The 14048-nt window shown below is 36.8% G+C and overlaps 1 protein-coding gene across 4 annotated transcripts in view; it reads left to right on the forward strand.

The window, feature by feature from the left end:
* The window catches only part of TMEM245 (transmembrane protein 245), an 87168-nt gene that overhangs the window by 37745 nt on the left and 35375 nt on the right, over positions 1-14048 (forward strand). For 3 of the 4 annotated variants that reach the window (XM_037379277.1, XM_037379279.1, XM_037379275.1), the window contains 4 exons: positions 1235-1325; positions 2128-2226; positions 5506-5637; positions 12290-12412. In XM_037379277.1, the coding sequence (XP_037235174.1) occupies positions 1235-1325; positions 2128-2226; positions 5506-5637; positions 12290-12412 (445 nt within the window). The remainder of the gene's footprint in view (positions 1-1234; positions 1326-2127; positions 2227-5505; positions 5638-12289; positions 12413-14048) is intronic. The other variant, XM_037379278.1, reaches the window with a different exon arrangement.

Below are 14048 nucleotides of genomic sequence, written 5' to 3' on the forward strand. Positions count from 1 at the left end.
AATGGTTGACTTCTTTCAAGGGCACTTTCTTAACAAAAGTGATGATGGTTATAACAGGATTGGAAGAAAGTGCATGCTGTATTGTAAGAGCAAGAGAAATTTTCAAAACCAGAACTAAAATGTTACAGTTAAAATAAGTGCTTTAGCAATACTTAAGTAATCACAATCAAGAGAACAGAAAGTACTTCAAAATGTGTTTTAGTCCTTCATGGCATCTCTGGTGTTGTTCGGCCTTTCCGTCTTGCCATAAAATGGAATATAAGTAGGAAAATGGAAATTTGACTGTCAGAAGTTTATTCGCATAATGAAAATACTGGAGTACTATTTAAGTAATTAGCAGAATTTTAGCTAAAATTTTTACTTCCAGTGTTTGCATCCAAACACTCTCTTTTAATTCATTAGTAGTAAGTACATGTCTTGCTAAATGCATCAAGCTTAACCAGCTTTCAGAGCTTGATGCTCATTATGTTTAGAGGTGACTGAAATTTCTTGGAATTCCTATGTAGACCATTTCTGAAGTGTTACACAGACAGAAGAGCTTCCATGTTGATCTTCAGTGAAGTAGAACAAATGCAGCAGTTTTATTTCCGGAATTATTTCATGTTTTGGAAGGGCTGCAACATGTGCCATTGAATTAAGATGTAGAAAGAAGGTCAAAGCAGAGAATGTGTGCCCTGTATTCACAAGTGTTGAAATGCTGGCAACTCAGTAGGTCCATTGCTTGAAAGTGACCTGATGCTGGGGACTTAGAAATAACTAGTGGCCAAACCTGTTGCTTCATCTGGTCACCTTTTCAGGGAAACTACGTGAAGAATTTACATTCAGCTTGTAATTCGAAAGGTTGTCTTTGCAGCCAGATAAGACTGCTTCGTATAGTATTTTCAGAAAACTAGAACCCTAGGAAAATTTCTAAGAATGTAGTGTGAGTAGCATGCCTACAGATGGAAGAGCAGATCTTTCTTGAAAAGTTGAGATACCAATTTAACTAAGGTTTAAGGAACGTTGGAGAAGTCTAAATTCAATGACATGCCCGAAACTTACTTGTGCTTTGCTTTGAGAAAATCTGTTCCTTGATATGTAAAGGAAATATTCTAGTTGTAGTAAGCTTATATGTATTAAACTTTAACTGTTTGTTTGAAAATGTTAATTTTTAATGTGTTTTGGATGTAATGAAATGAGTAAGATATGTAGCAGTTAATTTTTTTTTTTCCTTCTTAAAAAAACCAACAACTAGCTGGCTCCCAGAAGCCCAGGTTATTCAGAAGGCACTCAATTCGGCAGCTAACAATGTATACCAATATGGCCGAGAATGGATCACACATAAGGTAAGAGTGAGCTCCCCCACCTTTTTTCATGTTTTCATTTCTTGTATCTCATAAAAGTAAAAAGAAATAAAAAGATTTTTGTTAGTGATTCTTTTCTGTGTGGTTAACCATTTTGGTGACAGATCTATTCTTTAAACGCTCCGGTTTGTGAGTTGAAGGAAGAGTGGGAGTGATTTCAGTAGTCTTTTCTGCTCAGAGAAATAATTATTTTTAAGAGCTGAAAAATCTGACATCATTTTAATACTATTGCCAGCAAAAATGCATCAACTAAAGGTGAATAATTTTTTTCATTTGGCTTTAGCTGTCCAATTGCAGACAATGTTGATTCCTCCCTTCCGCCCTGCCCTTCTAATTTCTGTGTGGGCTGGGTGTGGTAGATAAATAAAAAAAAATCTTATTTTTCAAATTACAGTCTATTTATTTAAGTTAACTTTCTTCAGGAGAATTTGCCAAGATCCTTATTTATACCTTTTGCTATCTGGCACACATCTCAGATTATTGGAAATATTTAAAGATGATCAAGGATTTTGGATTAAGCATTTCAGAGATGGCATTGGTTTTTCAGTGTAGAAAGAAGTCCTTGTCTTAGTGCAGCAGAATATTTATTTTGCTGATAAAATCTTCATGTTGTGAACAGTGTTGTCTGAAGTGTGTATTCCATACTGATACTCAGCTCTTCTAATAATTTGGTTTGAGCTATGCCTTTACTCACAATCTTAGGTGATTTATCTAGCTTGGAGTTTATCGGTAGATGCCAGCTTCATAGTGTCCTGTATAATAAAAAGATTTCTATGTCTTTTAGCTCCACAAGATTTTAGGGGAAAAAGTGAATAACACCGCTGTGATTGAAAAACAAGTGCTAGAGCTCTGGGACAGGCTTTATCACTCTTGGTTTGTGAAGGTAGGCAACTTAAATGGTATTTATATGAACTTTCACTTAGTGCTTTGAGGTAATTATTCTAAGTATGCGTTTCTGAGAAAGATCAGCAAAAAGTTGGAATGCTGAGTAAAGGTAGTCATAATAAAAAGCTGGTAAAGATTTTGGGTTTGTAAGAAGATATATCATTCGACAGTCACGGTTTGAGTACAGCTAGAGCTATGTCCTTCGCTTAAATAGTTATGTATGTTTTTATGTATGCCATTTAATTTAGTCCTTGCTTAATTATTATATTCAGTATTTCATAGTTCAGAGCTTTCTGTTGAATTTTTGTTATGTTGAGAGGTTAGGAGGAGAAACTGGTGTTCTGCATGGTTTGTGTAATTTTTATTAGTTTGAAATTTTGAGAAAGAAATTGTCCTTTCACTAAGTTTCTTACAATGCGTTTTTGCCAACTGTATTAGTCTTCCTATAATAGGTTCTGCATGCTGAATCTTGAAAAGTTGGTAAGAGTTAAATCATTTCCATGCTGCCAGTGCTGTTTGCCTTTTAAAGGAAAAAGCAATTAATTAGCCATGGTGCAATGGAAATATCAAAATCCAGATGTACCCCTGAAATACTCCTGTATATTTAAGTAATTGCAATTATAGTATATTAACACTTTTCTTTATACGGTCTTTTTTAAAGTACTTGTAAAGTTCCAAGAAGATCTCTGTATTATAGCAAGAGTTTCAATATAGCAGTCAGAATAGAAAGGGAAAGAATCAGGGTTTTTTTCTGACAAGATAATGTTTTAGAAGAGCATGTAGAGAGACTACATACTATTGAGGAAATATGAGATTGCTGAGGAGAAAGGAGAGCTTGTATCTACAATAGATTTTGCTGGCCTTAAGCACTTTGGGAGTATTCAGTGTTAAATGCTCGACCAAGAAAAGTGCCTACTTTTGATACAGTTACACTGATAAACCTTTGTGTTGGGTGGTCCATAGCACTGTATCCTTCAGCAGGGCTGTGTGTCACCATGTGTGCTGTGGGAGTACAGCTTGTTTGTTGCTGCAGTGTGCAGCACAGGTTGTGTCTTTGTTCACTGCGTTAGGTGATTTCATTCCTGCAACTATTACTTGATGGAATGCTATGAGGCTTCTTTCTTGTAGGTGCTTTTGTGTTAGGGTAAGAAACAGCTTTCCTAGCAATCAAAATGGCAGAAAGAGCTTCAGGAACACACTGATGCTTGCTGCCTACAGTCTGGGAGCCTGTTCCCCTGGATGCTGTTGGCATACTAGACATCCTATGTTACCATTGGCTTCCTGGGCTGCAGCTGATTATCTGCAGGCTGCAGGTAACTACTCCAGAGTCTTTCTGATCTTGCCTCTTCTATCACACTCCATATCCACATAAATGTCTCATCTAAGTGCTTTCCACCTGGCCATTTCCTTCTGTAATATTACAATAGCCTTGTGTGGTCCTTCAGCGTATCTGAAAACTGGTAAACTGGATGATAGTGCAGTGTGGAGGACAACTGTACCATACCTAACTCACTCAGTACAGCTTTCAAGCTCCCCGTTATTTCAATTGTATGAGCATAATAAATACACTTCATTTTGAAGCCTGCATGGTGTTGCTCTAGTCTGTAGGTGACTGAAGAACCCAGGCTCAGGTGATGCTCTTCCACGGAAGCCATAGAGTTGAGGAAGAACTGCTGATGAAACATGGATTCAGCCATTAACTGGCTACTTTCTGAGAAGATCAGTGGGTAGCAAATGGTGTATATTTTAAAAGATTCTAGAGATGTGGTAGATCAGTTACCATTGTGTCTATGTACCCAGTGAAGTAAAATAGCAACAGACTAATAAACCACTTGGAAGGTGATAGCGTAACTCTGCAATCAAGCTGTCTTTTTCAAGGACAAGAATCTCCTTTTCCTAGCCCATTCAGGTGTGGGATTTTGTTTTGCTTTTAAGATCCAGTCAATTTGTTGAAAAGGAACCAGATGATAATTTCTTCAGATTCCTTATTTATCAACACCTGAGGCCTTTGGTACTACAATATATATATTATGTAGTTGCTGAACAACAATGAACTTGAAATGTTTATGAGTAACTGTTAGAAAATTTGCAAATGATATCTAATTCTGCTAGTTAATGGCAAGAGCTGTCTGCAGATAGAACTAGATGAACAGGGAATAGGTTCTTGATATTCTTAATACAGTTTACAAATACAAAGGGCCTATTGGAGGGGGATTTTCAACTACTCTTATGTTTCTGCTCTAAATAAGCTGCTAACTCAGAATAAAGATCTCTGCGTTGCTGTGGATTGTTAAAGGACGTTGCTAATCGTGCATCATAAAGTCTAACAGTGCATCTAGGGAGACTTGGTAGTAAGTGGAAGATGTAATGCTCATAGATTAATCATTGCAGGGACTTTGCTACTTGCTGTGTATGTCAAAAAAGATACTGTCGTTCTGATTGCAGACTGATAAAGCTAAAAGTTTTGGGAAGATTCTAACAATAGTATTGGGATGCTTTTATAAACAACAGAGTTGCGAACTTCAGAAGTCTCTTGTTATTAAAGATTAGGATGAGATCTATTGTAGTCAACAGGTTTGCTTAAACTTGCTTATGGTAGCATTTTGGTATCCTTCCCTGAAACGCTTGTCACAGTCTCAGACTGAGTCAAATAGTCTCATACTAGACGGTGATCAGGTGTGATGCCGTTGGACAATAGGTAACTTCATAAGTAGGGTGAAACCACTTAAAGAATTGGCTGCTGTGGTGATGGCCAATGTGTTGCTGAAGAAAGCCTCCATGCTTTCAGTTTAGCTTTTAGATTTTGCATGACTGAAAGTTGCCAGTGGAGGTGCAGACACTAACTGTGAGAAAACTACTTGTTTTGGCTTTTGCTTGAGTGTTCCTTTGTGGGTTGTACTGGGAAAAGTTGTATGTTGCAAACAGTAAATTAGGTAGGCAGTAACTGACATCATTGCCTGTTTCTTGTGTACTATCCTAAAGAGCAAGACAGATATCATTGTATCAGTCAAGCAGTAAAGTTAAACTGAGGTGAATCAGTACTATATACAGAACTGTAATTACATAGGATGATTAACTACAGTTTTCTGTCAGACTTTGATTTTTCCTGTGTACAGAGTACTTCCAGTATTTTTGAGGATGCAAATTAAAGCAGCTCTCAGTATTTAGATGCATGTTTGATCTCTTCCTCTGTAAGAAAACTTTAGTCTCTAACTTTCTTCTGTCTGTAAGTTACTCAAATGTCTCTCTTCTTTATGTCTTTGTCTCTCTTTTTAAGAATGTAACACATTCTGGAAGACACAGAGGACACAAATGGCACATAAACCGTCAAAACAGCTGGCTTGGTGATATTCTGGACTGGCAAGATGTTGCATCGTTTGTTCATGATAACATTGAAACATTTCTTTCGGTATGTATTTTTTGCCCTTATTACAAAATTGGTCTCATTTTTAGCTGATAACAATTCCTCCTTGGACGACCATTAAGGTTATGGATTCAAATACATAGAAAATTATATAAACACTGCTAGTATTACTTACAATTACCCAAGCGATTATTGTAAGCCTACTTAGGATCTGACCATACTCCAGACGGAACTGGTTGTGATGAAGAAGCCTTCCTGATTAGAGCATCTTCATTAATACTAGCTTTCTAGACCTCGTCCTGAGAGAGATTGTTACTGTAGGATTATGTGTGTCACCTGCAAGCTGATTTTAAATGCTTTTTGTTATGTAGTTGTCTCTTTTAAAAAATGAGACCAATTTGTCTAGGTTATAATTGTGGAAACTATTGACCAAGAGGTTGGAAAACAATTATTTTTTTTCCCCTCAAGTTACTATTCATTGGGTTGAAAGCAGCTTATTTCTGTCATCTTTTATGAAAGTTCTGTGGAGAATGAAATTAATTTTTTACACTCTGTGAATTCCTGAATAGATGAACTGGACCTTTCTCCTCACGAGGAGAAAAAGCATTGAAAGCAATCCAAACTGAAGCAACTACGTTTCTCTAGAAAATTATGTTAAGTCTGAAATGCTTAATATAGTCAGTCCCTGATATAGTTAATATTTAACTTAAGCTGTTGTCATAAATCAAAGTATCTTCAGGTTACTATTTATCCATTTTGCAAAAAATGTTATTTATACCTAACTGACAACGTAACATTTCTGTGGATGCAATTAAAGCTAGTATTTGCCTCAAGGCAGGTTTTTGTTTAGACTGATGGGCATGTGTGCTTTTTCTGTGCTTTCTCAACTGCTGCTTAAATGGTTACAGTTCCTGTCACAGCAGATGTGAGTCAAGAAAAAGTCAAGAGAAACTCTTTATTGCAGTGAATCTTTCTTCAGTTAATAGTGAAATTTGCTTAATACTTTCTGGAAGTTGACCATGCATGCTTGAGGCAAAGTTACAAAAATACACAACGCTTCATCATTTAAAATCAATATGGAGTTTCCTTCTAGGCAAGAGTGAGAGAAGAAGAAACTACGATAGGTGCTAGCCATGTCATTTACAGCTTTACTGCACAGTGCTCAGAAACCATGGTGGTAAGTGTGCTTCAGTAGTCTAAATAGGCTAGAATAATGCAGGAAATGGTGTAAAGAGGAAAAAATATTTAAGATTGAAAGATGTTAATATTAAAATTTTCATCTAGCTAGCATGCTTTGCTTTACTTCTAAAATCTGGTTGAGAAGTTCAGGAAAAAAAGTGCCAGCAGTTGACTTCCTTTCCTGTTTATTTCCATGAACTCGTTACTCATCATCTGTGGGGAAACACCTGCCCTTTTTCTCCATACACTCGTGTCTTTAATGACAGCCTCTAAACCAGTCAGAGTAGAGCTCTAAATCCTGATGTCACATCCTTAGCGGGCAGCATTTTCTTTGGGGGCTTGCTCATCCACAGTGCATAGCGTAAATATTACTCACACTGATATTGCAAATTAAACCCACTGAAAATCTGACTTCTCTGTTTGTTTGGGCCATTAAAACTTGGAGATGATGAAAATAAGAATAGTTTTTTCCTGTTTAGTGTTTCTAAGCAAGTTGTTTACCTACCCTAGGATACAATGGAAACTTGCTGTATTCAGGATTTGTGTTTTTATCAAAGCATGAAAATCTTTTGGTATGTTGAAGAGGAACAAGGAGTTATTAGAATGGCATACTGAAGTGGGAAGAATCAATGTTTGAGATTATGTGGGTGCTTTTGAGGGGGGATGTTTTTGAGCATTTCTTTTTTTCCTTTGGGTGGGTTTTCTTTGGTTTGGGGTTTTTTTTTTGGCTTTTTTTCTTTTTTGTGTATGGGATTTTGTTTTTTGTTTGGTGGAAAGGTTTAAATAGGTTAGCTGCAATTCAAACTGTAGGATGTTTCTGCATTTGGACACTTGAAATCAGTGCTAACCTACAATTCTTAAGCATACAACAAGACACAGTACAGTCCCAAAACTGCTTTGACAGTTTTTTAAAACACAAACCATTTAAAGACAATGAGATAAGTGGAAAGAAGTATATGTGGATATGCAGCTATAGTGAGATTTCTTCCACCTTTGGAAAAGAATAAACATTACACTGCTTGCACATAGGAAGTACATATGCATGGATTGAGGCTAGAATTTACCATAGAATAACTGTCTTGCTAGCCCTTTGGCTTTCTGAAGTGTTTCTGAATAGTACAGATGACTCTGTATTCCCTGAAAATACAACTGTTTGATGATGGCATATTGCAATCACAAGCAGATAAGCTCTTTTCCATTGATGGATATCATAGGAAATGTTCATCCTCTTTAAAAGAAGGAGCATTTTCTGTAAGAAAAATGTTAAAAGAAGACAGATGCAAGTGTTTCACTTTGGGCTTTTCCTGTTGTGGAAGAAACTTTAATATTAGTTGAAAGCATATAATTAAATCACTGGTATAGATGTCCTGGGAAATCACATGTGTTCATTTAGTTTATAAAAATATGTATCGATTCAGTACTTTTGAGTATCAGACAAAGCACAGAAGACTTATGTACTCCCCTCAAAATGCACTGTTCAATATAGCAGTTATGCCTAGGTCTAGTTTGATGTAGACAGACCTTAATTATTTTAAAATAATTCACTGTATAAACATGTAAATTGCCTGAAGATTTAATAAGAAGAGAAGCTTTTCCAAATCAGCAGCTTGCCTTTTTTTGAAAAGCTTTAGTGTTAGGAGCACTGCTGCCTTTCAGCTTTGGATTTTCCCAGTATTCTTTAGAAGTAGTATTATAAACTAGTTTGGCCAGCGATGTATTTCTGAAATGGGTTGGTTTTTTTTCATCCTGTTCTTAGTTTGGAGAGAATTTGAGTGGATCCTCATGTAGGCCTTGAATTTTGCACCCTGTGCTCTATTCTAAGGTAGTTTTTCAGGTGAATGAAATATGCAATCCATAGCTGGACTATTAAGATTTAGTTTCTGAAAAATAAAAAAGCCTCATTCCTTCCCCACGTACCTGCTTTTCCATTCATTCCCTTTTCCTCCATTCCTTGAAGGCTTGAAACCTTGAAAAAGTAAATTGCTGCTGGCTAAATCTCTGAATGATGGCTCGGAACTTCCTTGATGGTATATGAGACATTGCTAATGTCTCCTTAAATTAATCTTTCTGCTTCTCACACAAGAAAATTCATTGTTCCACCAGCAGCCAGTATCTCATTGAGAGATTTCCTGGACAGGAAGAAAGAAGACTTTCCATTAAGACATACACTGTGAGCTTCAGCTCAGTTAGATTTCTCTATCCTTGCCTTTAGCACGACTGATCTGTGTGTTCCAAATCAAGTCAGCTTCTCAGATATTTCACTGAGTTACCACACATCCTATTATTTTCTCTGATCCTGAGAATTTCTTCAGATAATCTCTGAAGTTTATAACTAATACAGTCCATTCTTCAGTAATAATTCAACTACCATGCATTTTTTATTTTCTAGTAAGGTAAGCGTTTAGAGGTTTGGTGTTCCCATCTTTGTAATGGGTGTTGGTTTTTTCAGGGTAGGTGAAATTCAACCTGATGCATATTTTTAGAGGAGGAGTTGATTTCTTCACAGTCAGAAAGTCAAAGGCAAGATGCTGGAGGATAGTTCTTTTTCTGTGGCTGTTTTGTCTCTGTTTCATGTAAAGGTCAAGCAAAGATGTCTTTTCAAAAATGAGCTGTTGAGCCCTGAAGGGTTAGCTCGGAACTTTATGGGTAAACATTTATTTGGAAATCAGCTTTTAACTGGAGCAGGGAGCTTTTGATCTTGTGCATACTGTATTGTTCTTCACAAAAGTCCATTGCTTGCCTTTTACCTTAAAGGTTTATTGACTCATTCTGTTGCTGTCATTTTTGAGTTGTCAGGATGATATGTCTTTCTGAACAGGAAAAAAGTAAAAAGTATACAGAAGGATAAAGTTTTTTATTCCTAATACCTTTTTGTGTCCAGTTTTATTCCTTTATAAATCTGTTAATGATCTCTATAACCAAATTACGTACATGAATTTACCTGGCTTCCAGAAGTGTGTTAAGTTCTCAACAAATAAAATGTACTTGACCAGAACAAGTTAAACCTTGCTTGCAGGTGTTGGCCAGTTTAAGTGGCCATTGGGACACCTTAGATATCAAAATTGCACTTAATGTTCTTAGCTTTCTTGCCTGCTAAGGATTGGAAAGACACAGCAACTGATGCTGATGGTGACACATCATGGTGTGATGCATAAGGGAGTCTTGAATTCTGTTCAGCTTTGTAGCTCTTATAAGCAGTGTTCTCTTAAGGCTACTTATAAAGCAGCGTTTTGGGGAAAGAAGTGTGGTCTTCAGTTAATTAAGAACAGTAATATTAAAAGTATCATTATTGCATAAATATTTGCAGTTGTGTTTTGGAGAACTTGTCTCAGCTGGCAAGGTGTTAGAAATCTTTTATGTGTAGTAAGTGAGCTCTTGAACTCAGCTGCGGTATGTTCTGAGTATCAAATGACATTACAAACTCTTAGGTGCAGGTACATAATCTTCCCTCAAGTTAAGGAGGTTGTCCTTTTACAAGGTGTTTTTGTTTCTGGGCACCTCCCACCCCTTGACCTATGACCTGGACTGTATGTTGTGTGATACTTGGAGAGGCATTACTTTTCCAGGTCATGGCAGGTAGCTTGTCCTCTTGCTTGCCTATTTGTTGGGTTGGTTTTTCCCCCTTCCTTAGTTGCTAGCATGTTTTCTTAAAGCAAAAGCAGTCTTTTCCTAGCTCTTAAGTTACCCATATTCAATACCTTCTTCCTCAATAAACTGCTTGTGTTTCAAATCCCTTTGTTTTCAACCCATGTCCCTATTTTCAAGGATTTTACTGCTGTTCATGATTAAAATCCACATTCTAATAGGAGCCCTGTGACACCAAGTTCTAGTAACAGGAGTAAATATCTGGGACTGGAGTGCCTTGCACAGTTAGCATACAACTTAGGGCCTGTTGTTAGCAATGGTGGTACTATCTTTACTGAAACCACCTAGAGGCCTCTACTTTAGCTACAGATTGTTCCCTCAAAAGTCGTTGTCCTCTATGTTTACAGTCCTCATAGTGTAATGTACATTTAATAAAGTTACCTGGTGGATGCATGAACGTATACTGCTGCTGCACCCCAAGAATGAATTCTTAATCCATAGAAGAAGGAAAGGGACAGGTACCAGTGAGAGACATTTTTCAGCAGAATGGTCTCTTCCCTTCTAACCTCACTTGAATTTTCAAGAGACTAATAAAATCTGTTCAAAAGATGAGCTTTAGAATTAATATTTCCCATTAAATAGTAAGAAGCATGGACTAAGTGGATCTTTCTGGTTTTACTATGTGTTGTAATTCCCTGTCACTTCCCCCAGCATTTATTCCCTCCCAAATTATGGCTAATAAATTATCTTCTGTATGTTTCATTCAGTTGCAAAGGAAAGGTGATCACTCAGCTCACACTCCTTTGTCTGCTCTACAAATGCCATCTACTAGAGTTTTTTTGTGATTTTTCTTTTTTTGTTTGTTTTAATTCAGTCTAATTAAGCTGTTCATTACACCAAGAGTAACTGTTGCTAATATTGAAGTCTTCACTTGCAGCTTTGAACCTGGAGAAGGGGTTTTGTGTCAGAACTTTTAGTTTTTTCTAGTTATATTAGTCTGAAAGAAGGTATATCTTTTTGTTTGTAACCTTGCTTCTTTTATGTTTGAATCACTTTGGCTAATACATTCTTACTGTAGTCCTTCTGAATGAAATATTTTTTTATGAAATTACTGTGCATTGTATTTAGGGTGCCTCCATGTGCCATACCATACCATGTTTTTACGTCCTTAATGTCTCATGAAGTTGCTGCCCTATTCAGCTTGATGTGCCTGCATCCGTACATAAACTGATTTGCCTATAGTGGGTATTCTATGTTTAAAGGTATATCTTAAATATACTGTACACTGTCTGTAACTAATAAGCAATCAGTTCCTAAAGCCAATACCAAATCTAATAGATCGTATGGCATTGTTTATTTTACGTAATTGCTTGACTAACTGATGCATCCCTACTCAATCACAGTGTGTAGTTGTCTGCAGACATTATAAAAATTATGCATCTCATTACCATAAAACATTTTTAAAATAAATTTATTGAAGTAGTAATTCTGTTACTTGATTTGACACTCTCTTCAGATTTATTCCTACCTTGTGATGTTACTCCTTGTTCTTCGTGTTTTAGCATTTCTGCCTTTGAAAAGATGAGCTTTCTCTCCCAAGACAAGACCTGCTTTCTGTTGATGGTGATGTTAATCACAATAAACGAGTCAGTGCTTCTAGGATTCTTGCAGTTTTGCATAATGAAATAATTTTGAGCTTGGGAGGAAAACTCTAAAACCTTGTAACCATCTACCTAGAAACTTGTGTTTCATAAAGTAGACATTTTCACTTGACATTACCTGCTGTAACTTAGGAGTGAGGGAAGATGTTTTTTTAAAAAATGTCACTTTGTATGACTTGATGGAGATGCATCACTCTAAGCAGTTCTCTGTCCTAGCTGATACCATCTGGTGACTGACTTAACTTCATCTTCGATTCCCCCTCCTTTTCCAGATACTTGAGTCTTTGTGGATAGTGATGAGTCGCAATGTGAGCCTCCTGTTTACTACAGTTACAACATTGGTGACAATCCTCTTCCATAGTGGGACAGCTCTTCTCAATTTTGTGCTTTCAGTGGTAAGTGGTATGTCATCGGTTTACATGGGCTGTTTTATTGAAGGAACCTAATTGCATGTTATAACAATGAAAAATCAAACCTAAAGCATTGAAAACATCTTCTAACCTTATCTAATACCAAAATTCTTCAAGATTTTGCACCTTTCAAATCTGTTGCTTGGGGGGCATTCTAGGCAGAGGGCAAGATTTGTAATGTCAGTATTAGGGAGCTGGCAGTCTTCGTATCACTCCATTCATGGAAAGCTCTTGTTTCTGGCCTTGAAGGTATTGAGCTGTAACTTGTGATATCCTGCATAACTACTGAAATGTTATGGCATATCCTCATAAACGTATCCTTAAACAAGGCAATGTGCTCAGAAGAGGTGGAGAATTGTTACAGGGAAATGTCAGCAAAAGTATTTATTTCACAAGGATTACCTTGTATTCCCTTTTTTAATGAAGTGTCTTCAGCAGATCTGCAAGGTGGTTTTTGCATTGTTTTTATTTAACCTCTGTGAGGTCTGAGTTGTGGAATGCTTCTGACACAAAGTTCTTGTTAATGTTATTGCCCACACTGAGTTAGTAGTCTCTGAAACCTTTTTATTAGAGGTGTTTTGTTTAAAGGGGATATTATTTTTTAGTGTATTATGTAAAATAGATGTTTATAGTTTCTTTTGCTTCTAAATGCCACAGCTGTGTCGAGTATTTTATAATGGTAGAGGTAGCTTCTTTTGTCTCATTTGCTGTGACAGCTGTTACTTAAAGTAAAAAACTCCTAAAAGACTGGCTTGGGACTTTTTCCTGTTTTAACTAAGCAAATGCTGGTCTTGGAACCTTGACTGAAATCCATGTGTCCTAGTTTTTAGTTCAGAATTCAAAAACATTTGTTAGAAAACAAATTGTTTTGCCAATTCAGCTTCATTGCTTTCATTGATGCTTGCTCAGGAGGGAGGTCTTTGTAGACAAAGCTGCAAAATTGAAATAGTGTTTAACAGCACTTCAAGGCAGCTGTGTGGATTCTTTTCAATATATAAGAAAGAATGGATCACAATAAGACAATGGAATGGCTGTCTTGAACTAGAGAAAATCACTGTCACTTAATGTTCTTTAGTTATTTTTCAGTTAGTAAAGAAAAAAATTCATGGCAATATTTCATATCTCTTCTTCCTTTGTCCACAACTTCACCTGTCATGACACATTGAAAACGGTGTCTGAGAAGTTAGTATACTTGAAAGAGACAAGTTTGGGTTGTAATTGCAGATGATTTCAATGTGCTCACTGCCTAGACACAAGATTCTCCTCTAGATGCCTGATGGCTTATACCAAGTTCATTGCATGCTGGTGCTGTGGTGCGTGATCCTGCCTTTTTGTCTGTCAGTGGGTCCTGCAACTTGCTTGGGCACTGTGCAGTCTGGTTTAGCAGAGCTAGTTCGGACATTGCTGTGTGGAAGTTCTTTTAAGGATTAGATGCCTTAATGGCTACTGTTTCCTCCACTTCTGTTTTAGGTTGAAGGTGTAACTTAAAATGCTCATATAAAGCTTTCCCCACCAAAACACATCAGTCCTGCACTCCTTGTTTCTTGGATCTGACCATGTGTTTCCATTTGCACTCCTAGTGGTTACATACATAGGAAAGATTTGTTTTAATAAATGTATA

This window comes from Falco rusticolus, chromosome 3 (genome assembly GCF_015220075.1).
Source record: "Falco rusticolus isolate bFalRus1 chromosome 3, bFalRus1.pri, whole genome shotgun sequence".
NCBI classification, from domain to species: domain Eukaryota; kingdom Metazoa; phylum Chordata; class Aves; order Falconiformes; family Falconidae; genus Falco; species Falco rusticolus.